The 25,657-nt window shown below is 36.3% G+C and overlaps 1 protein-coding gene across 5 annotated transcripts in view; it reads right to left on the bottom strand.

Moving 5' to 3' along the window:
* The window catches only part of tjp2a (tight junction protein 2a (zona occludens 2)), an 87,266-nt gene that overhangs the window by 42,650 nt on the left and 18,959 nt on the right, over nucleotides 1–25,657 (bottom strand). For 3 of the 5 annotated variants that reach the window (XM_030148624.1, XM_030148625.1, XM_030148626.1), the window contains exon 3: nucleotides 9,447–9,500. In XM_030148624.1, the coding sequence (XP_030004484.1) occupies nucleotides 9,447–9,500 (54 nt within the window). Of the gene's footprint in view, nucleotides 1–9,446; nucleotides 9,501–10,597; nucleotides 10,780–21,720; nucleotides 22,028–25,657 lie in introns of those variants that run through there. The other 2 variants (XM_030148628.1, XM_030148627.1) reach the window with 2 other exon arrangements.

Below are 25,657 nucleotides of genomic sequence, written 5' to 3'. Positions count from 1 at the left end.
TGCGGAAGTTAACAGTAAATACAGCGGTAGGTTAATCCACATGATGACAGCCCGCAAAACTACTCCATGGTTTGTCGAGGAGGTTCAGACGTAAAAATTCAGCATGAGCTTGACGAGACAACATGCAACGAGCGAGTTTATCAGCAACTCTGAGCAGACGACGCAGAAGTAACGCACTGCATCGTTATGACGACCAGGTACTGTAAAGTCGGTAGTATCCTGTAATGGATACGGTCTCCAGGAGTAAGACCTGGTACCAAAGTCGAGCCAGCATAAGTCTCCCACTGTTGTGCAGGTCATTTTCTTTGTCCCTACCTTCAGAAACTTTAATTCAACGGGGTAGGATGTTTGTGCCCCCCCCCCCCGATAGGCCCAATCTTGTGACTATATCTGATCCGATCTTCTAAAAAATACCAGATCGGCAGCCGATACCGATCTTTAGGTCAGATCGGGACATCCGTAACTCAAATCCTCATGAACAGGACATCTTACAGCTGTGGACATGATGTGTCCCAATACTTTTGTCCATATAGTTTATAAACATCAATATTTCCTTACAGTTTAATGGTAGATTTTTCTTCCTTAGTGAGATGTGATGAAAGTAGATGGTTAGTTGTCGAAGAAAATTATTATTTACAGTCGGAGCAAGAGAAATTTAAATGAAGAACATTTAAAATCATAGTCATGGATTAAAAAAAAAACTAAATCAGTGTTGACAAATGAAGTCAAAACCATCTCTGAGGGATTCTGGAAGCAAAGATACCAATTTAACCCAAACTAACCAATGCAATAATATTTATCCCATAATATAAAACTATATTACAACATTAGTCATTATTGTTTTGTATCCCAGACCCCTGTTAGAAAAGAAACACCTGAATTCAACGTGTCCACAAACTTTTGTCCATATAATGTACCTTTATCTTTCTTTAATGCACTACTATTGATAAATCGAGCAGATGGAGAAATCCACATGCTGCTTTTTTTATGTTTGTCCTCTACAGTGAATATTAAAAACTGTAAAAATAGAAATTCAAAGTGTGAATCATAATTGTAATTAAAAACACATTGTTATGCATGAACCGCCGACTGAAAGCAGAACATGGTGGAGGGTGTTTGAACGTGGGGAGCAGTAGGACAGGAGACATATCGACATGAAAAAGCAGCGGCGACAGCTGGTTGGGAGGTGGGGGTGGGGTTTAGAGTCGGGGGGTCATACGCCTGCAGTGGAGGAGCTTTTTGGGCTAAATCTGATGTTTTGGCTTCAGTGAACAGCAGCACGAGACAATGAGCTCATCATGATGATTACCTAAAGCTCACACAGCCGGACACGTGTCCAAAGCAAAGACAACACAAACACTTTTACATGTTCTACAGTTGGAAAACAACGGCCTGATGATCCGAACCAAGCGGCTCCGGCTCCACTCAGATCTGATAAATTAATACGCCAACGGGTTTCTACATTACATGTATTTTTCTTGAAGTGCCGTTCCTCTATTATTCATCAAATGGGAATTGCGTGTTGACAATCTGAAATATTAATGGTCCGTGTACTCGTTTGAATATGGTATTTAAAAAGAGTCTGTTACATAACAAGTTGTTTAGAGCGGGGGGGGGGGGGGGGGGGGGTCAAACATGCAGCCCGCAGCCTAAAATCAGCCCAAAACCAGTGTAAGAAAGTGTAGAAATTACACTAAATTTATTAACAGTCAATGGTGTTGAACTGGTTTTAGTTCAGGTTCCACATTCAGACCAGTATGATCTACAGTAAAATAATAAAATAATAACCTATAAATAATGACTCCATATTCTCTTCTTGGTTTAATGTGAAAATAATATTGCATTATGCCTATAAATAATGAAAACTCCACATGTTTCTCTTTGTTTTTGTGCAAAAAATAATATTAAATTATGAAAATATTTACATTGAACAAACTATCCTTTAACAATAAAATGTGAAGAAATTGAACAAATATGAACGTGAACTGTCTAAAGAAAATTAAGTGTAATTTTACTAATATTCTGCCTGTTATTAAATGTTTTGTGCCTTTGTAGATCTGATCTGTAATGTAGTAAATGCATATGTGTACATGATAAACTGAGGCCGAATATTGTTAAACTTGTACTTATTTTTAGTAAGAAATTTCATTTTATTCAGGTTATTCACAACTTTTTTGTTTACATCGATTGTGAATGTAAATACGTTCATAATTTAATGGGGGGGTTTTTTGGCACTAAATCAAAAAGAAAAGTTTGGAGTTGTCGTTATTTATAGGTTATGTTATTATTTTACTGGTTCAGATCCACTTTAAATCAAATTGGTATGAATGTGGAACATGAACTAAGATGAGTGTGACATCCCTGGAGCTTTAATGTTCATGAACTAGTGACTGTATTTGCCAATTTATCACAGAGTCTTCAGTTAATCCAATTGAACCTTTAAAACTGACCGACGCATTTGTTTCTGACACTGATAAAAAACCCAAAACAAAACAGTGAGTTTGTGGAACGATTGACAGAACGTATAAATATTAATCACTTCAAGAGTGTACCCATTTGAATATGGTATTTAAAAAGAGTCCGTTACATAACAAGTTGTTTAGAGCGGTCCAAACATGTGGCCCGTGGCCTAAAATCAGTCCAAAACCGGTGGGAGGAATGAGCAAAGTGTAGAAATTACACTAAATAAATGAACAGTCAATGGTGTTGAACTGGTTTTAGTTCAGGTTCCACATTCAGACCAGTATGAGCTACAGTAAAATAATAACATAATAACCTATAAATAATGACATCAAATTTTCTTCTTGGTTTAATGTGAAAATAATATTGCATTATGCCTGTAAATAATGACAACTCCACGTTTCTCTTTGTTTTCGTGCAAAAAAAAACAAAACATTAAATTATGAAAATATTTAGATTTACAAACTATCCCTTAACAATAAAATGTGAATAACCTGAAAAAATATGAACCTGAAATGTCTAAAGAAAATTCAGTGTTATTTTTACCAATATTCTGCCTGTTATTAAATGTTTTGTGTCTTTGTAGATCTGATCTGTAATGTAGTAAATGCACATGTGTACATGATAAACTGAGGCAGAATATTGTTAAAAATTTACTTATTTTTAGCAAGAAATTTTATTTTATTCAGGTTATTCACAACTTTTTTGTTTAGATAGATTGCAAATGTAAAGATGCTCATAATTTAATGTTTTTTTACACTAAAACAAAAAGAAAAGTTTAGAGTTGTCATTATTTATAGGTTAGGTTGTTATTTTACTGGTTCAGATCCACTTCAGATCAAATTGGTCTGAATGTGGAACCTGAACTAAGGTGAGTGGAGTTTTAATGTTCATAAACTAGGGACTGTATTTGTCAATTTATCACTGAGAGTCTTCAGCTAATCCAATTGAACCTTTCAAACTGACTGAAGCGTTTGTTTCTGACATGGATAAAAAAAAAAAAGTGAGTTTGTGGAACGATTGAAAGAACGTAAGAATATTAATTATTTAAAGAGGTTCAGGGAAGAGGTGGGTGTTCTGTCGCCAACACGTTAATGAACTCCAACAGAAAAACATCAAACAATAACAGAACACAACAACAAAATTATTTGTAAAATTTCTTCAGCAAACATTTGTTTTTACTGTATATCTATACATTCATTTTTTCCACTCAGTTATTGCAGAGGTGGGTAATCCCAGCTCCACAGAGTAAAAGTCCTGCCATGTACTGGTTCTACCTGTTCACTTAGCACAGGTGATTCCACTAATTATCCCTTCATCAACCTGGAAGAGGAGTTGTGCTCATCCAGATGGGTTGGTTCAGTGAGTGGTTGGAACAAATACATGGCAGAACTTTTATTCTATGGAGCTGGGATTACCCACCTCTGGTTATATGTTAATATGTGAAAAGTTAGTTTGTTCATATGTATGTTTGCATGTTTAACTCATAAAGACCTAATGACGTTCATGAAAACTCTGTAAATTCAAAGTTAATTACATCAAAACAGAGAAAAATGAAGAAAAAGTTACTTTTTCAGCAAAGATATTGCTAACTGAATATAAAAACAAGTGTGTCCATCCACTGTCATTGATCCAACTCCATAGGTTTTACTGGTGAATCCGTGTTGTAGAAGATGGTGTTTCCATGGTAACTACAGAGCCGCTGAACATCCAAATGGGTCATATCTGATGACCATGAAAAGATGATTAACTGTATTTTACACCAATTATTGACATGTATTGATAGGATTATTGGATCAACAGGTATTAAACCGTTTAGCTCTGTAGATGGTTTGTGTCGCTGTTTGGGTCTCTATGGGTTAAAATGATTTAAAATTATATTTTTGTTTATTACTTGCATGTTTTGTGCTTATTTTGTGCTTCTTTGTTCTGTTTTTTCTTCTTAAAGTGCTTGGCTGTTAGGTTAAAGTTAAAGAAAATAAGAAACTACAGAAGAGATTCTTTGATTTATTTCATTTTTTTTCCAGAAATGATGAATTACAGCAGTAAATCATGTCAGATATTATATCAAGAGGTTGATTTCATGATTCTGTTTGAAATTATGTATTAAGTTTTTAAGTATGTAAGTATTACTTTAAGTAATATCTAAGTAATATAAGTATTTTAAGTAGTTAAGTTTATTTAAGAGGCAAAAAATATGAGATTCTTCTTCTTTCTACTTCTTTTCATTCATAATGTAGTCGATTAGCTGACACATAAAAGCACATTTGGTTTTTCTGCGTCTTTCTTTTATCTTATGAATGAAATAAATAAAGTACCAAAGTCCAGACTAAAGCTCAGTCTTTGTCTCTATATAATTTACAGACGAACCTTCAGACAAAAGTGAGTTCACACTAAAGCTGTGAAGGATGAGCTCAGAAAGACAAAGTCATTCATAAAGAACCAATCATCTTTTTTTTTCTAGTTAAAGGTCGCTCCTAGTCCAGTCCTCATCAGTCTGAAAAACCCTAAACCAACAGAGCATCGACCCCATCATCGCTCTGAACCGGCCCCAGGTGACGGGGCTGTCCACCAAGTCAAATACAATATAGCCTACATATACAGCAAATCAAAATACTATACATACATATATATATATATATATATATATATATATATATGCAGAAAATACAAATACTATATACATATGCAGCAAATACAGCTTAAATGGATCAAAAGGATCAAATGTGTGTGTCGGTGTTAATCTGATTATGATCTAAAATACTGATGTTTCTAAATTACATGGACAAAAGTATGTGGACACATCATGTCTACAGCTGTCAGGTGTCCTGTTCATAAGGATTTAAGATTAAAAAAATCAATATTTCCTTAAAGTTTAATGGGAGATTTTTCGTCCTCAGTGAGATGTGAAGAAAGTAGATGGCTAGTTGTGGTAGAAAATTATTATTTACAGTCAGAGCAGGAAAAATATTTTAGACATTTAGAGGAAGAACATTACGGGCCTGATTTAGTAAGCTCACCTAAAAAATGTGCGTGCTATTGATTTGCGTGTCACGGGTGATCAACTCAGATTACCTGCGCAAATGACAACAGGTGCAAAGTCTTGGGGACCGCCCTATTTAAATGAGGATTTTGTGTGCGCTACTGGTTGTCGTCATGGAGACAGTACGATGGAAAAACTGCTCTGGAATACAGCAGGACTAATGGGAACAGTGACTGGAATGATGCAGATGCAGGAAATGGAACGTTGGAGGAGTTTAGTCACAGAAGGTATAAATAATAATAATAATAATAATAATAATAATAATAACTTTATTTATATAGCACCTTTAAAAACTGTATTGCATGACTCCTCCTTGTGACTGGACCCAAATCATCCCCTAGTCCAGGGGTTCCCAAAGTGGGGTACCTGTACCCCCAGAGGTACTTGGAAGAAGCCCAAGGGGTACTAGAAATGTTTTGGGAAATATACATTTAATAAGTCATCATGTAGTGAATACAAAATAAATAATGAGAATTAATGCTGAAATATTAAACACAATAAAAACATTCACATAATAAAACTGACACTCCTGACCTGATTTCATTTTAATATTTTTATTTTTTATATTATTATTATTGTCTGTCATCTTGTTAAAACTTTGGTAGCATTTAATAACATTTCTATTTTACAAATTTTGAGATGAGTTTATTTGAGTAATTGAGTCATTGTTTTTTGTTGATGAAAGGTTCATTTATTCATTCATCACCATTTCATTTATTTTTCTTATCAATGACAGAGGGCGCTTCTCAGTTATTTTGCACAAAATTTGCTTATAAAGCTTTGTTGTTTTTTATATATTAAAGTTAAATATATGCTGTTTGTTTACAAAGTTTTGAAAATATAATCAGACACCTTTGGCACAGGAACACATTTTAACCCATTTTTCAAAATGCTCAAAAATGCTGTAGTGACAGTTGGGGGTACTAGGCTAAAAATATATATATTGGAAGGGGTTCTCCACTGTAAAAATTTTGAGAACCACTGCCCTAGTTCCTCTAGAAGTTCTAAAACGGCATTGCTGGGTAGGCTTTACATCTTTATTATTTTTCCTTCAGTCATTCCATAAATGTTGATGTGATCAGATCAGATTGGTTCTGTGTGTTGCCTTTGGTTAAGCCTAAGCCCCGCCTCCTCGCCACAACAACTGCAGATAGTTTAGGGTGAAGCTGTTCCAGTTCAAACCTGCCTTTCAGATGCAATAAATATAGACGCAAAATCAGCCACCGCAATCACTTTCAGGTTTGGTCAATCACATTCCGCATTAAAAACTCCTCCCAGTAATTTTGTGCGTTCTGGCAGAAACACCCATATTGCATATTCCTCAATGCAAACACACTGTGTGGGTTGGATGAGCTATTTTGACCATTTTAGAGACGCAACCCTCAGTGCGTCCTGACAGTAAATAAACTTTAACGTGCAGTCAAGTTTGCACATGTTTTTACACTTGCAAACCTTTAGTAAATCAGGCCATTAAAATCATAATCATGGATTAAAAAAACTAATAATAAAAAAATCAATGTTAAGAGAAATGAAGTAAAAACCATCTCTGAGGAGTTTTGGAAGCAAAGATAACAATTTAAACCAATTCAAAACAAGGACAGTTTATTCTGATGTGTAATGCTGTTGCAAAATGGATAGTCTATTTTTTGATACGTATAGCATGTTTGTGTTTGGGCTTAGTCAGAATTTAGTCTGATATGTGTAGGATTTGTTGAGTTGCTTATGGGATCTGACATGGGAATTCAGGGTATTTAGAAGGATGGGGGAAGGGGGCACCAGCTGATCTACTTTCAACAGTTCAACTTCAGTTTGCTGTGCATCCATTGCAATACGGGTACTGAACACATTCCAGTGACAATACCTCAAATAAGGATATACATGTAACATATATCCTCAGTGTCCAGACAGGGTCAAAGTACAGTATATATTTATCTGTACTGTTTCTTGATTGGTTGACTTGCTTGTTTTTATTCTGCATACATATTTACACTGTTTTTCTTTTAAACTGTTCTGCACTATGTATCACAAGAGAGTTGTCTCTTTTAATTTCGTTGTACTTATGTGTAATGACAATAAAGGCGTTCTATTCTATTCTACTGCATCCATGTATCTCCCCCTACTCCCCCCTTCTCCCCCTTTCCTTCAGTCTCTCTCTTTTTCTCCTCCTTTACCCTCTCTCTTTTACCCTTTAACCCAGGGGTGTCAAACTCATTTTCTTTCAGAGGCCACATCCAGCCCAATTTGATCTCCAGTGGACCGGACCAGTAAAATAATAGCAAAATAGCCTATAAATACTGACGACTCCAAATTTTTTAGTGCAAAAAATAACATTACATGATGAAACTATTTCTTTCCAAAACAAAAAAAATGTGAATAACTGGAAAAAACTGAAATTTCTGAAGAAAAACAAGTACAATTTTATCAATATTATGCTTCAACTTATGATTTATAAATGTGCATTATGGATCAGATCTACCAAAGCACAAAACAGGCAGAATAATGTTAAAATTATACTTATTTTTCTTTAGACATTTCAGGTTGTTCATATTTGTTCCGGTTATTGACATTTTATTGTTAAAGGATATCAGAGTTTGACATTCTTTGCAATAAATAAAAGAGAAAAAACTGGTGTTGCCATAACTTACAGGCATGATGTCATATTATTTTTCTCACATTAAACCAAGAAGAAAATTTGGAGTCATTATTTCTAGGTTATTATGCTATTATTTTTGATTTTGATGCCCTTGACTGTTAATATCTTCAGGGTAATTTTTGCATTTTGTAAATTCATCTGGCGGACCAGACTGGAACCTTTGGCGGGCCAGTTTTGACCCCCAGGCCACATGTTTGAGACCTGTGCTTTAACTGGTCCTCAGACGTCCATCCTCCAGGAGTCTGGGTCTGCTCCAGGTTTCTGCTGTTAAAGGTAGTTTTTCCTTCCACTGTCACCAAGTGTTTACTCCTGCAGGATTCTGTTGGTTTCTGTAAATTGGTTTTAAGTCTGGCTTGGACTGGCTTTAAATGTAAAGTATCATGAGATAACTTTTGTTAGGATTTGGCGCTACATAAATAAAATTTGATTTGATTTGAAGGGGGCAGGAGTATATAAGTTAAACTTCATCCAGCTCCTTTTCACATATGTTTTCTTTTCTTTATATATTACATGTTCTTGTTTCGGTTTTAATGTTATTATTATTAGGTTGTGTTTTCAGCGGGGTTTGTTTGTTTGTTTGACTGTTAGCAAGATAACTAAAAAAGTTATGGATGGATTTGGATGAAAATTTCAGGAAATGATGATACTGGCACAAGGAATAAACGATTACATTTTGGTGGTGATCAGGTGTAGGGGGGGTGGGGGGGACTGATCTGGTTTGGCAGAGGTCTGCGCTCTCCAAGTGCTTTTCTAGTATTCGAAATAAATTAACAATCAATAAAAAAAACAAAAAAAACAATGCAATGATATTTATCCCATAATATAAAACTGGATTCTGACATTACTCATTATTGTTTTGTATCCCAGACCCCTGTTCGAAAAGAAACACCTGGATTCTACGTGTCCACATACTTTTGTTCATATAGTGCAAGTCCAGTCTATATGTGCGTTTAGTTCTGTCAACTTTCGGTTTTACGTGATCGCAGTGAAGGCATCACAGGTCACATGAGGTTTGAATCCGGTGTTAATGTGGTGGACCTTCTGAGAGGTCACGGCCCTTGTTGTGGGCTCATTCTTAAACGTTTACTTAAGCAGTCAGATGCTGCTGAAAATCCACCTGAATCAAATCCTTTTCTCCTGATTGCATACGTTTAATCTGTCTGAATTTGTGTTTCCCGGCTGATGTGTGTGTGTTCTCTGGTCTCATGACTGCGATACATGAGCCGTTGCTGCGGGCGCCGCGGCTTTACGCCGTGGCTTTGCGGTGTGTTTTTGGGCAGATGGACTCACCCTCTGCAGGGTCACGGTGTACTGCTCCCACACGGTCTCCTCCATGACCGGGTTCTGTGAAGAGAAAAGGAAAAGATTACCACAGGCCGGTTTCATTTCACCAAACAGATTAATGATGTATTATGTGATGTAACGACAAAGCCCGTTCATTAGCTCCTGCTGTTGTTACACAAGCTCCCACAAGAACAATGACAGCCTCTGGTTTGGGATGAGTTTCACTCCCAAACTTTAGCTGCGCAAGCATTAAAACATGGATGAAATGGTCAAACATCCTTCAGCACACTTTGAAAATCACTTAAATCATCCAGAAAGAGAGTTCAGACAGAAATCAAAGCATCTGCCCATATTTGATTTATTTCAAACTAATTATATATGCAAGAAAAATCAGACCTACACTACAAAACATTCACAATATACAACTAAGTACTGTTGATATGATACGCTTTACATGATTAAACTATTAGCCATTCGACATCTACTCCCAAAAGGTCACATCAAACCAACTTCAACAAATCAATAATCAATCATAGCACCTCCTCTACCCAATACCAAAACAATCACCTGTTATTCAATTCACTAAAAACTAATATAAAAGAAAAACAACAAAACAGTCAAATATAATTAAACAGAGTCAAAAAGCTTTAAATTAGTAGATAATCATCCTGACATCACCTTTTAGTTTCATCTGAATCAGTTTAACTTATGAATCTGCACCTTTTTCATGAACTGTTGTTAAACATCAAACTGAGTCAGATCCATCAGTTTATCCCATAAAAAACAAAACACATCAGCGGAAAAGTGTCACATGTGAAAACTACTGGAGCTGCAAATAACGAGTACATTCAACCTTTTGTTTTTTTTTGCTATGTGGTCATTCTATTCTATAAAACATTGAGGAACAGAACTTCTCAAAACCTGATGAATGCCTAGAAAAAAGAAATAAGAAAAAAAAAAACTCTCACATATAAACATTAGAAACAAATCTCTGGAAGCAGCAATAAATACTTTTTCCAAACCAACTGTTCACGTATCCTTTTAGTCAACTTTCTATGCGTTCCTCTTTCCACATCAGGACTCTGTCGGACTGAGCCACTTGCCCCGGACACAGATCTGCGCTCAAATCGCAGCCATCCAAGCACAATCGCACTCACGAGTCCCTGCAGGATGCGGATGGTCTTGACGGCGTGGGCCCATTTCCTGTGCAGGCTGAGGACGGTCTTCATGGTGTGGCGTGGCGTGGCGGCGTGTGTCGTCCTGCTCACCGCCGGCCGTGCTGTGGCCGACTGATGTGCGCCTCCTCCTCCTCCTCCATGGCCACAGCTGCACCGCCACCAGCAGCTCTCCCCCTGCATCTGCCCGCCTGCCTTTGACGTAAGAGGGATTCTGCTGGCCTACATTCAGCACAAATCCCACCGTCTGCAGACAGTGTAAACATACCGACACACCAACCCCTGCACAGGCAAGCCGTGATTAAACGCCACAATGTTCAGACGCCGACAAATGTCAATTTCTGCTCCGAAACCTCAAACACATCAGCTGCAAATCCAACTTGAAAAGGTGACTAACCCTATATGGACTACCATTATAACTAGAAAAGCTGTCAGAGAGCACAGACCTCCGCCAAGGCAGATCAGCCCCCCCCCCCCCCCAATCACCATCAAACGTAATCATTTGTTCCTTGTGCCAGTATCAACATTTCCAGAAAATTTAATCAAAAACCATTCATAGGTTTTTGAGTTATCTTGCTAACAGACAAACAAACAAACAAACACACAAACCTCGATGAAACTATAACCTCCTTGGTGGAGGTAATAAGCCTAGATTTCTTTATGTTTTTGCAATAAAAGTGTCGGAAAATATCTATTTTTGCCAATTCTTTCACCTTTTTTCAGGAAGAACTTAACTTTCAATAAAACAGTGTGTTATTGTAAAAAATTATAACAGACTTGAATCTTTTTTAATCCTACTAGTGGCATTGTACCCGTGGTGCCATTGTACGATCGCGCCCTCCCGTGGTGCAACAGCGGCATTGTACCCGTACACCCTCCCGTGCTGCAACATCAGGACATCGATCGGACACACACACGCTGGACAAACACCAGACACAGAAATGTGCATTACAGTAGGATTTATTATCAAAAACAACAGTAAATAATGAAACTTTAATGAGATTAGAGAAATAAACTTCCCATTATTTTCCATGTGCTCAAACATTTCAGTTTGTCTATCATTCTGTGTCCATGTTCTTCTTATTTTTGGTTCTTTGGTGTCATTTTTATCCTGTGTGATAGTCTGTGTTCACTTTCTGTCTAGTTGTAGACAGAGCCCCTCATTCACTGACAAAAACATCCATCATCTGATTCAAACACACACACTTCATCTCCTCCTGCTCAGGCCAAGTCTCTGCATATTCGGGGTGCAACAGTACACATCGTACCATTTGGTACCCCTAGCGGTTCAATACGAACATGTATCACGGTATGACTCATTTGTAATTTTCAAATGACATTTCTGGCCAACTCGCGTTCATATTAGAGCTTTGCAAGATGGCTGACTTACAGAATTCTCCTGCCATTGGTTGGAGCCAGACGCAGAGCAGGAGCACAGCCCTTCTACTTCCAGCTACCCTTCTCAATATTAACACTGGTATCCACATTAGTAAAACCTCCTCTGTCATCACCATGTTTGTAATTATTAACTTTCTTCTTCTTCTCGACTCTTCGTGGTATTTGTCCAGTATGCTAATTAAGAGTGGCACCCTCTGGTGGATTGATTGAGAAATGCTCATTCCAACATACATGACGGATGGAAGTATGAGGCAGTGACACATGACAACATTAGAAACAGACATACCTATTTACATACATGAAACAACATAAACGAACCTTAAGGCTCTCCATCAGCCCCTAGTTACGTTTCAGCACACAGCTGGGCTCCAGCCGGGCTCTGCATCTGAACGGTACCGTGAACTGTGACTCAGGAACCTCAATACGTACTGAACCATGCAGAACCTGTACCGTTGCATCCCTACTGCATATATGTTTACTAGGGATGTAACAATATGAAAATTTCATATCACGGTTACTGTGACCAAAATTATCATGGTTATCATTATTATCATGGTATTGTTGAAATTGGGCTCAAAATGTTCAAAAAGTACTAATACACACACTGAAATAATATAACCAAGTTGTATTTAAAATACATAAATAAATAAATAAATAAATGAATGAATGAATGAATGAATGAATGAATGAATGAAATAATTGGCACAATGTACCTTCTGTTGGCAGAAGCATTCAAATATTAACCCTTAGTGGTCTGAGCCTATTTTGGCCGTTTTTCAGTACTTCTGATTTTGCTTTTATATACTATATAAACAAATGTTTACTATACCCATGTTAGGTATCTTTTTTTTCAGCACAACTTCATCTATCTCATCTACCTATTATTTTTTCCGTTTAACCTACTATAAAAACATAAACGGACAAAAAACACAAAAAAATATATAAAATTCAGTTTGAAAAATGTATATACTTTATTGCATAAATAACACAAAGATGCTTAACAAACCTGTTCAAAGACTTTAAAAGTGAATATTGGTTCCAAATATTAGGTATATAATATCAAAATTGTAATAAATTAAAACTATACTTAAATATGTGACATAAAAGCATTGCTTTACATAGGGTTTTTTTCCCTAAAAGTGCGGTAATCAAACACGGTTATCATGATAATTACATTTAAATGGTAATACTAACCGTCTGCAATTTTACCGCAGTTTATCGTTATACTGGTAATCGTTACATCCCTAATATTTACATATATAAATATACATAAATTTATGTAATGTTTACAGCTAAAATGCAACAATCAATGAACTATACAAACCAGAAAAATTACAATTCACAAGAGTTTACCGCAAAAACACCACTAAAACACTGCTAAAAGTAATAAAAATCTTCCATTTCTCTCTCACCGACTGCACTCTGCTGCTCTAAGTGCCACTCACTTCCACCCCTCCCCCTTAGCCAATGCAGGCCTTTACCCTAATGTGTCATATAGCAATAGACAGAACCTAATCTCAACTAAAAGATGACGATTGGATTTTGTCAATAGCAAGAACGGTTCAGGAGTTAAAGTAATTCGAATGCTGTAAATGCAGAAATGTGTCGCCAGAGACACAACTGTCTTAAAAGGGTTAAAGCATCTACGAGCACACACTCTGTGCAAGTATGAGCTGGTGACCATGGTTGTGGTATTTTTCTGTTTTTCATGGTTCCTGAAGTACAAAGTGAAATAAGCGTGTGATCCGCTGACATCTCAGGCCCAGGCTTAGAGAAACGGGGGTAAGACTCAGGCTGGCAGCGAACCTCCCATAACCCACTTTTTGATCTTCTGGCCTGAGAGGGGGAATCAGATGAGCGGCAGAAGTTGAACATCGAAAAACCAGGACGAACGCTCTTCCATCCAGCACAACAAAAATAACACAGAAAAAAAAGGGTGTGCAGATTGACCCTCTCCAAAATCATCAGCGTTCTGAGGTTTGGATTCACAACAGCAACAATGAAACGAGTCTGTTTCAGACGGAAAAAAAGACCTGAATGTACCACAATAAAATCTTATCACACTGATTTAAACCGATCAAAAGGAGAAACAATCTTCTAATCCTAAGAACAATATGATGCAAAAAAATGAAAAGCAGTTAAAGCTCAACATCGAGGATTTTATTGAACCGTCGTACAAATGGAAGGAAAGTTAAGTCTTTATCAATCATTTTAGACTTAGCAAAGATGTTTCCTGTCATTGCAATATGAAAATGCTCTTCCCTACCATTACAACGGTCACCTCAGTATAAGTCTGACTTTTTTCCTTTGACTGTGGAAGAAAACAGCCTACTTCTTCTCTTGCTAATGTGAAACATGACAGACTACACACCAGTTCAGCTTTTACTATAAATATTGTATTAATATTGGTCAATTTTATCCAAAGCTCTTAAAGGTGCGGGAGACTTTCGTGACGAATTTTTCATCAAATCTGTTAAACCTCAGTCATAACCTAAGCATCACGAATCTGTAAGTCTGTCTGTCATTACTCACCTGAATCTCTTGCATTACGGTGAACAATTTCGAAGTGCCATCCACCATAAACAAAACATGTGTTTACAAATAGAGCCAGTAGATAACTCGGGCATCTTCGGAATTTTGTTGCGACATGCATTGTAGGAAAGGGAGGCTTGTGCAGCCGCCTGCAGCGGCAGCGTTTCCACCTCATGTCTTTAGCAGCTGCCACTGTCAAGTGGCTGCACAAGCCTCCGTTTCCCACAATGCACGTCGCGACAAAATTCCGAAGATGCCCGAGTTACCTCCCGGCTCTGAACGTAAACACGCGTTTTGTTTATGGTGGATGGCACTAAGAAACTGTTCACCGTAATGCAAGAGATTATTTTACAGGGCTGGGTATCATGGCCAATTTCCTTAATCGATTCGATTTCGATTCATACGGTTCTGAATCGATTAATTGCGATTCAATTCAGTATTAATTGATTGATTCAGATTCATTTAGTGATACCAAAGTACAATTTTGAGTTGTAACTTCATTATTTGACTACTGCAGCCATGCAACACAGAATCAATATTGATATTAGAAAGGAAATAAATCTAACATTTCATCAGTAAACAGATGAATCTGCTCTGAAATAATGAACAGGACACAAACATGTCCATGTTTCTACAGTGGCTCAGAATGGACTTCTTCGTCATCTTCATTCTGTTTTATACCTGGTGCTTCCAGCCTTAAGGCATATTACTGTCACCCTGGGGCACCGACACCAGTTTGGCCCCCCTGAAACAGAATCATGTTGGGCCCTTGGAATAAGAAACTCACTGGAGGGGGAGGGTGGGCGGAGCTTCGTGATTTCTGCTTTACTATTCTTCTAACTCCACCCTCAGCCACAGGTGACTGAAGTTAATATTCTAGAATGACTGGCTTCCGTGACCCGCCTCTGCCGGCCAGTTCCTCTGAACTGTGGGTTCGAGTTTGAGGCCGGGAGGACCTCCCACTGAGGGGGTTTTTCCCACCCTTCCTCCGCGCTCCTCCCGCACCAGAACTGTCACGAGCACGACCAAGACGCCCCATCTCCGCGAGGGGCTCATGAAACGGAGCCGGCCACACTTCCGTGTCGGCGGTTTCTGGGTCATTTACTCATGGTCCTGCTCTGAAAAATCGATCTCATCCACCATTAATCGATTACGCAAAATTAAAAAGAAACTGATCCAAAATCGATCAAATCAATTTTTTTTTACCAAGCCCTATTATTTTACTGGTCTGACTTAAGATAAGATAAGATAAGATATGACTTTATTGATCCCATCATGGGGAAACTGCAGCATTTACAGCAACAAACAAAGTGCAGAAAGACAGAAACATTTAGGAGTAAAACAAACAAGAGAATCTGCTATTTATGCTACTGGCTTTGTACACATTTACATATTATTTGCATATTTACAATCGAGTTGCACATGATGTTGGTACTGATGTGATATGAGGGGATTTTACTGTGAACTGTTGTAAAGAAAACCAACCTACTGTCCTTCAATTCACTGATGTTCTTCTATTGTTCTTGGTACCATTCTGGTTTGGCCTGTTGTTTGTTTCTGTATCAGTGTTTGTTTATAACCTTGTCCTGTTCTCCCATCAGGTAACATCCATACAATAATAAAATAATTCAATCCAACCAATAGGGGGAACTGATCTAAGGCTCAAAACCCTCTCAGATCAAAACTGTCAAGCAACTCGTGGCACCAGAACACTTACAAAAAAACAAAAGTGTTGTTTTTGTCAGATTTCCCCTCTCTAGAACAGATATGAAATGTCTCGACGTACTGCAGTAGAGGCAGTCTAACCACAGTCATTAGAGGTTTTGCTTGTAAAGTTTTTTTTGTTGTTTTTTTGGAGTTTTTACGTAACTGCACTGGGAATTGTTGATAAAAATAAGTGTACAAGGTGAAGAGAGTTTTGCAGCTTCTTCCTCATGTTGTTTTAACATTATTTTACACCCAAAAGGCCGATAATACGCAGACGGAATGGATTTAACTGGGAGTAAGAAGCAGCGGCCGATGAAAGGGCTTTGGGCAAGGTCAAAGTGGTTTAATCAGACGTCTTCTTGTTCACTGCGATACCATTCTGATGGTTGCTCACAGGCAGGCCTGCTGGATAAGTCCTGGTCTCCTGAGTTTGGGCCATTACGTAACAAAACACAAACACATTTCCACTAATGAGGAGGGAGGCCGGAATACTGGGTCACCCTCGCAGGACATGACTGAGAAAACTAATTATTTCGATAAGAAAACAGAAAAATGAAAAACGTGAGTGGAAATGATTGTGCTTTTCGGTGACCTTGACGTGTTCCCAGGATCGGTCCTTGTTTTGCCGTTCCCCGTCGGAGAACGAGGATCTCAGGGGCACTGACACACATTTGGAGGATTTCAGGATGAAACATCTGATAAATAAACACATGGACGAACGGATCGACTTCACCTTTGGTTTCTTTTTATGTACTGCTTTTCCCTGAGTCCAGGTTTTAGTCTGTGGTCATTTAGTTGAACATTATTCTCAGCTGCATTTGAATAGAGTTTTTATTCTTTTAAGCTTACAGTTTTTATGTTATATTTGCTTAGTTGTTTTATCTGTTTATCTGTTTTATGTATTTATCTGATTTTGTTTATTTGTTTGTTTGTTTTTCTCATGCCTATACTTCTTATTGCTTCTGCTGTAATGCTTTTAATGTTTTAGAATCAGAATCAGAATTGCCTTTACTGTTATTTGACAGCACAGTAGTACATCAAACGAAATTAAGATCAACGAGTAGGGACATTTTGTGTAATTTATGTTGAATTGTCTTGTACGTGAAATGTGCTGTATAACTAAACCTGCCTTGCCTTGCCTTATTGCTGTCTTGGAGACAGAGTGAACATTTGCATATAAAATATATGACTATAAAATTTGTCTTTACAATAAGCTCCTGCCTGATGTTTAAACCCATCATAAACCTATTTCCATGATGCACTTTTCCTGTTATTTATGCACCTACATCCTTCTGGAAAATTACATTTTACTTTGCATATTACACTTTATTATCACATCTTACTGTTTAAATTACCCAGATTTCTTACCCAGTTCAGTTTATATACTTATAATTTATTATATATCAAGTGTTAGCATTTGTGTTTCTATCTTTTTCATTTTTATATTCTATTTTTATTGCGTCACATGCTGTTGCTGAGCTGCAATTTCCCACACTGGAATCAATAAAGTCTGTCTGTCCATCTTTTTGTTCATTGTGCTCCTTATTTATGCTTTTTTTTTTCATTTTCTTGTCTATGTTGTTAGTTTCAGAAATTTTTGTCTCACTTTTTTCATTTTTCACAAATTTTCCTGCTCAATTTTTTTTGTCTTTACTCATTTTGATGTTTATGACCATGGCCAGGCTCAACAAACAATGTGTCACATGTAAGACAGTTCCAAGTCCAATCCCTCCTTTTAACACTGCTTAGCTATCTATCCATCCATCCATCTATCTAAAACATCATCATAAATCCCATATTTATGGAGATCTAACATAAGGCTGTTATTATAAGGTCATCAGTTTCTTCTACCTGTGTCTGTCTTTAAAAATGCTTGGTGTTTTTTGATCCTCGTTGACAAATAATAATTCATTTTCCAGCATAAAAACATTAAATCATCACATCATTCTCAGTCTCCTGTGCCTCTTCAGTCTCTTTCTTCAACATTCACAGGATCTACAGGTTCAACCACAAAACTACAACATGGACGTTCCATTCACTGTAACAGCTGAAGCAGAAACCATCCAGGTACAGATGCACTGATGGAAAAACAGCTATATTTATATAGAGACAAACCAATCAGTACAAACAGCACATAGTAACAGGACAACGGTATGAGCTGAATTTGGTTTTGATGGATAAAACATTAAAACTGTTCTCCATCATACTTCCATTTTGATGTTCCGTCACAGATTTATTTATTTGGGTATTTCTTACTTCGACTTAAATATTCCTTTGAACAGTTTTCCAAGTTCTAATATAGTCAACATTAGTAAATACTGGACAATGTCAAAATTGTTATCAATGAGGGAAAAGTGATATTGATCCCACAGTTGAGAAATAACATTATTTTTTTAGTTAGATATTGTTTTTCTCTGTCGTTTACTATCATTTTAGACTTGTTCATGACCTCCAGAGAAACATATCTGGTCTTTATCTGTTACATGCTCCTCTTTACTCAGCCCAGATCATCTCTAACTAGGGGTGTGTATTGGCAAGAATCTGGCAATACGATACAAATCACAATACTAGGATCATGATACGATATATCACGATATATCATGATACTGTTAAAAGGCAATTTTTTGGTATGTTTCTTTTTTTTTAAATGATTATTTCCTTGAAGAATTGAATTACACCCAAAAAATGTACAAATATTAAACACTGTATTTTTATTAGATCAGTACAGGATCTAATGCTATATCACAAACTGTTCCTGTGTTCAAACTGAAATTATGTTTTACAGACATTACAGTTTCAGATCCTGTTCAAATGTTCATATTCTATTAGTTCAGAACTAACATCATAACATTATTTTTGTGCAATCCCAACAAACAAACTACCATTAGTTAATAAAAGAGTGTCAAAAAATAATACACAAAATATAAACAAAAAAGAAAAACAAAAATGAACCTCCACAATACCTGCATTTGAATAAACACCTAAAAATATCGATACAGTACTTTTTAACATTGATACAGTATTGTGAAATGAAATATCGCGATACATTGCAGAACCGATATTTTCTTCTTTCTTACACCCCCATCTCTGACTACTGTGTGTTTTGTATATAGGTGGCTTTTAGAGTTTTCCCATCAAAACATTTCACTGCTGCTGCCCAAAACATCACTGTGAGAACCTTGAGAGACAAAAATGGAGAAAATATGGAGTAAAAACAATAAACTAATGGAAAAACCCTCCTCGCAATGCAAACTTGGAACTCATTCATGATTGAAATGACAGGATAAATATTAATAATGCAAAAAGTGACCAGTGACTCTGACCCTGAGCGCAGAAGTATACTATCATCATCTGAAACTTCAAAAATCCAATCAAGTTAATATATAACATGCATCAAGTACAAACAACGTACAGGACTCACTAATAAAGCATCCAACAAAATGTATCATGGTTTCTATTTACGCTGGCTACTTAAAACAACCACAATCAACAAATCTTCCAGTCTTTCAGTGAACAAAACACCAAAACATTTGCTTTCCTTGAGCTATTTCAAGGTCGAACACGCTTAAAATCATCACATGTATCTGTATGTAGAATAAAGATGGACTTGCGTCTCTGAAACAACTTGACTTCCTCCAGATTCTTCTAATCACACAAAAAAGAATGCACTAGACCTTATAGATACACATATAGAAGCAAAAGAGAGATATATGCCCATAAAATGTGTATGTGACAGATATCTGAATGTATTTTACACAGTATTTAAGTGTCCAGGTCAGTTTCAGAGTAATGCGCCAGAAAACAAACAGTTGTACAATTTCGCCTCCTACTGGCGACACAGCTGAATTACATCCAGGGGTGAAGGAAAAACACACTTACTACACAGCTATATTAAATAACAGTCATGAAAAAAGTTTTTGGAGCAGTTGATAGCTGGATTTTTACCTTGTGGACCGTTCAGAGTTGTAGTAAATATTGTTTTTTTTTTTTTTTATCTTAATGTACTATAAAATTAGCCAAAGTCTGGTTTTGGTCGTCATGGGCCAATTAGAGTAATGTTATAATCACTTTAAATAACACTCTGCTGATCAACTATAGTCAAAATCGAAACATTAGAGGAACAAGCATCCATTTGAAGCCATTTTATTAACTTTTAACTTGATTTTCCCAGATAAAACTGGCTTAAATTAGCTGTAGCCTTTAACAGCAGGTGCAACAGGCATCCACTGGGATTTATGGAAACTTTTGATCCACAAAGTCACTTCAAGCAGCATAAACCTGCCCACAGAACATTAATAAATTGCTAGACTGATAGTTTTCACACACAGACTTTTAAAATGTTTGTGTAATTTGGATAAAATCTGGTACTCACAGCTGAATTACACCCAGGGATGAAAGAAAAACACATTTACTACGCAGCTATATTAAGTAACAGTCATGAAAAAAGTTTTTGGAGCAGTTGATAGCTGGATTTTTACCTTGTGAACCGTTCAGGGTTGTAGCAAATAATGGGTTATTTTTTGTATCTTAAGGCACTATAAAATTAGCCAAAGTCTGGTTTTGGTCGTCATGGGCCAATTTAAGTAATGTTATTATCACTTTAAACAACCCTCCACTGATAAAATATAGTCAGTCAAAACATTAGAGGAGCAAGCATCCATTGGAAGCCATTTTATTAACTTTTAACTTGATTTTAACAGATAAAAACTATCTTAAATTAGCTGTAGCCTTTAACAGCAGGTGCAACAGGCGTCAAAACTGGGATTTATGGAAACTTTTGATTCACAAAGTCACTTAAAGTAGCAAAGAAAAAAAAAAAAAAAAAAAAAACGGTCCACAAGACACTAATAAGTTACTATACTGATAGTTTTCACACAGACTTTAAAAATGTTTGTGTAATTTGGATAAATCTGGTACTCACAGCTGAATTACACCAAGAGGTGAAGGAAAAACACATTTACTACACAGCTATATTAAATAACAGTCATGAAAAAAGTTTTTGGAGCAGTTAATAGCTGGATTTTTACCTTGTGGACCGTTCTGGGTTGTAGTAAATATTGGTTTTTTTTGTTTGTTTGGGTTTTTTTTGTTACCTTAATATACTATAAAATTAGCCAAAGTCTGGTTTTGGTCGTCATGGGCCAATTAAAGTAATGTTATAATCACTTTAATTTATCAGTGAAGGGTTATTTAGAGTCTAAATCTAAACATTAGAGGAGTAAGAACCCATCTGAAGCCATTTTATTAACTTTTAACCTGATTTTCACAGATAAAACTAGCTTAAATTAGCTGTAGCCTTTAACAGCAGGTGCAACAGGCGTCAACTGGGATTTATGGAAACTTTTGATCCACGAAGTCACTTCAAGCAGCATAAACCTGCCCACAAGACACGTTTAAGTTGCTATACTGATAGTTTTCACATACAGACTTAAAAATGTTTGTGTAATTTAGATAAATGTGGTACTTACGGTGAAATACCGAGTGGCATATCTGAGGGACAGCAGCCCCCCTCCGTTAACGGGCATCACGCACTTTGAACTGTCCCGGACCGTCTACGTCTATGAAGATTTACCAAAATACAACCACTCAGAAGCTAAAACTAGGATGGGACTCAACGGTTTGATGAGAAAAATCTAAACAGTCCGTTTCTTTTGGCTGTAAAGTCCTTAGGTTTGTGTATAAACGCATCAAAAGTGGACGGTGGGGGCAAAAGGAGCGCCGTCTACTCCTAGCTTGGGGTGGATCATACCAACTGAAAGCGAAGGGGGGTTTGAAATGTAACACCACCTGTTTTTAACCACAATAAATGTTATTCGCATTTCCTTGCCTTTTAATTGTGAAATACAAGAGGTGAGTTTACAGTTGAGAGGTTAGAACACACAGCTTGTTTTGTATGTAGTATAAATGTGTGTACGACTCAGCACCGCCACCCCCACCCCTCGTTTTATTGGATCGGTCCGAAATTCCCATTGATTTTTCAGGACCCTGCTGAGACCCAGAGAAGTGCAAAACAACATTTAATCCACTAAAAATAAGAATATGCAGACCGGTGGGGAATTAACCCTTTCATGCATAGTGGTCACTACAATGGACAGCCATGCTACAGCTGTTCTCTAGTATATTCACAGGTTTTGTTGTTTTAGCCAACACAGTGGACGCTCATACATCATCCCATACTCTGCAGCTGATACCATGACTGGAACTCTGCTGTTCTTAATAAACCTGATCTGCACTAACATGTTCTAGTGTAAATCAGTTGTGAATTGTTATTAGACTGTAATTAACAGTTTTCTTACACAAAAAGTTTTTTTCTTTTTCTTTTTTTTTTTTTTTTTTGCACATTATCTCCATGAAGTGAGTAACAACTAGTATTAGAGTATGTTAAAATATGAGAAAAAAAATCAGATTAGCTGCATGAAAAATGTTTTATTTAATAGTTGTCACACAGTTTATCACTTCCTGATAATGGGTTTTAACCCTTTCATGCATGAATTACAAGAACCTTAGCAAAGATTTTATTTTATTTTTTTTTTTTTGAGTGTTTTTATTCCTCCTTACACATGAAAAAAAAAACAATGCGATTTTTTACAAAAATGTCCATGCATTTACTTTTGAAGTAAAGAAGCATGTGTTTAAAACCCAATATCAGAAAGTACAGAAGAGGATTAGGGCCACTGGAAAAAAAACCACAATAAACTAAGGTCCAATATGTATTTATTATTATTATTATTATTATTATTATTATTATTATTATTATTATTATTATTATTATGAGAAAAAAAGTCAGAATTCTGAGAAAAAAGTCAGAATTTGGAGAAAAAGTTAGAATTCTGAGATTAACATCAAAATTCTGAGTTTAAAGTCAGAATTCTGAGAATAAAGTCCTGGTCCTAATCCTGTTCTGTAAGAAAGTAATATGAAAACAATGAAATGAAAACATTTTTAATGCTGCAAGTCTGATGTTTTCTCTCATTTGAACTTATTCTAGTCCTAGTTATTACTCGTCATGGAAATAACATGCAAAAAAAACCTTTGTGTCTAACAAATAACAGGTGATTTCCACTCAAACATGTTAGTGTAGATCAGGTTTATGAAGAACAGCAAAGTGACAGTAATGGTCTGAATATCAGTGAATGGGATGGTGCGTAAACAGCCACTGTGTTGGCTGATCTGGAACTAAACCAACAAAACCCATGAATATACAAGAGAACAGCTGGAGAAGAACTGTCCACTGGAGTGACCACTGTGCATGAAAGGGTTAAATACATGTTTCTTTGCTTCAAATATTAAATGCATGGTGTCCAGCTGAGTGGACATTTTTGTAACTCCATAAAAAAAAAGGTTCATTTAAAAAATTCAATTGTTTTTTTTCTTGCCTAAAGAGGAATAAAAACAATCAGGGAAAAAATCTTGACGAAGTTTCTCATAATTCATGCATGAAAGGGTTAAAGCAGAAATAGGACTGAAGTGGTGTCTTCACAGGATGACAAAGCCCCCATCAATGTTCAATGTTCAGCAAAATCCTCAACATTTTAGGGCCATAAAGAATGAAAGTAACATCTGGTTTAATGTGGGATAATATGGAAACATCTCGAGAAGAAGCAGAGGAAGATCTGAGGCTGATATGTGATGGTACCAGATTATGTGAAGGTCTGAAGATGAGCAAAAGGATGATGATAACAGGCACGCAGTGAAGGAATGCAACGAGGAGGTGATGTGGTTTATCGGATTGGTTTCGGTCAGAATCAGAGCAGATCAGTTCTGACAAATCTGCCATTTTCTTCCTGAGTCTGTCCCCAGGAAAGAGTTGGAATAACCTACAGCAGGGGTGTCAAACTCATTTTAGTTCAGTTCCACATTCAGCTAAATTTGATCTGCAGCGGCCGAACCAGTAAAATAATAACAGAATAATGCAGAAATAATGCCAACTCTGAACTTTTCTCTATGTTTAAGAGCAAAAAAAGTTAATTTACATTACACTGGGTTACAAAAAAATGTTTTCTGCAAGTTGTCTAGGTTTTTTCAACTGAATTCGGACCATTTTGCACCGCTAAATCCAAAAATGACATCTGTTTTTCTCAATCAGGTCAGGTTTTTTTTGCTAATTTGATTTTGAAAAATTTGATCTTCTCACAAAATTGATTACATTTTTGTGACTTTATCAGTTGATTTTTTTATATAGTTCTCACCCAAAATAGGTTTTAAGAGAAAAAAAATCATTTCACCATTGTACCTGTTAGGTACAATGGTGTATTCACCGCAGATGTAGCAGAATACGTCAGGCTTATTTTTGCAAGATCTCCTAGTCGAAGCCATTTCATTCACCTGTAATATTAAAAAAAACATTAATCATAAATTGGCAAAAGTAAAATCTTCAGAACTTGTTCACTGCAAGAAATATGAAAGAATTTTGTATCATATGATGTGGAAATGCCCATAAATGTAAGCAAAAATGTTAAAAAGCCAATATGTAGCATAGTTCAGAAAATTGACCTGATTGAGCAAAATTAATGTGATTTTTGGATTCAGCACACCAAAATTATCCTAAATCAGCTCAAAAAACTTAAACAATAAATTTGTTGTTGACCAGTGTTATGAAAGGGTTTGCATCTACAAATTATCCTTTCAAAAGATGTAACATGAACGAACTGAAAAAAATAACTGTAATTTTAACAATATTATGCCTCAGTTTATCATTTACACATTTACATTATAATATAAAAAAATACACAAAATATTTAATAACAGGCTGAATCTTGTTAAAATTATACTTACTTCCCTTAAGACATTTCAGGTTTTTCATATTTGTTCAGGTTATTTATATTGTTTTGCGAAATTATACTTTTTTTTAGTGTAAATACATGAAAATATTTATATTTACAAACAGAAAAATTTGGAGTTGTCATTATTATACTTATTATATGTTATTATGATAGTATTTTACTCTTCCCACCCTCTTGAGATTGAATTGGTCTGAATGTGGAACCTGAACTAAAAGGACTGATCATATCTTAGTGTCATTTTTGCATTTCACAAATTCACCCCATTGTTAATACAATACATCATCAGCTGTTTCCATCATCACTTCCTGTTGTTGTACCCTCTACTGTAGCTGTAACTTTACTTCTACTTCCTATATTTATACTTCGATAAATAAGAAATAAAAGCGGAATTATTAGTAAGAGCTTATTTTAGGAAGGCTGTGGATGCAGGATGCTGACGTCCTAAAGCACAGCTCAGATTCAGATATTTTATATTCATGTACAGAGAAAGAAAAATATACATACATGAGCAGTTTACAACAGACGGACATGAAAGGGAACCCCAAGGAAGCAAGAGTGTTTACAGATAGGGAACCCAAGTAACCAACAACATCCTCACCCCCATTCCCTCTCATCCCCCCCC

This window comes from Sphaeramia orbicularis, chromosome 12 (genome assembly GCF_902148855.1).
Source record: "Sphaeramia orbicularis chromosome 12, fSphaOr1.1, whole genome shotgun sequence".
Lineage (NCBI taxonomy): Eukaryota > Metazoa > Chordata > Actinopteri > Kurtiformes > Apogonidae > Sphaeramia > Sphaeramia orbicularis.
This window is presented reverse-complemented; position numbering and strand designations above follow the sequence as displayed.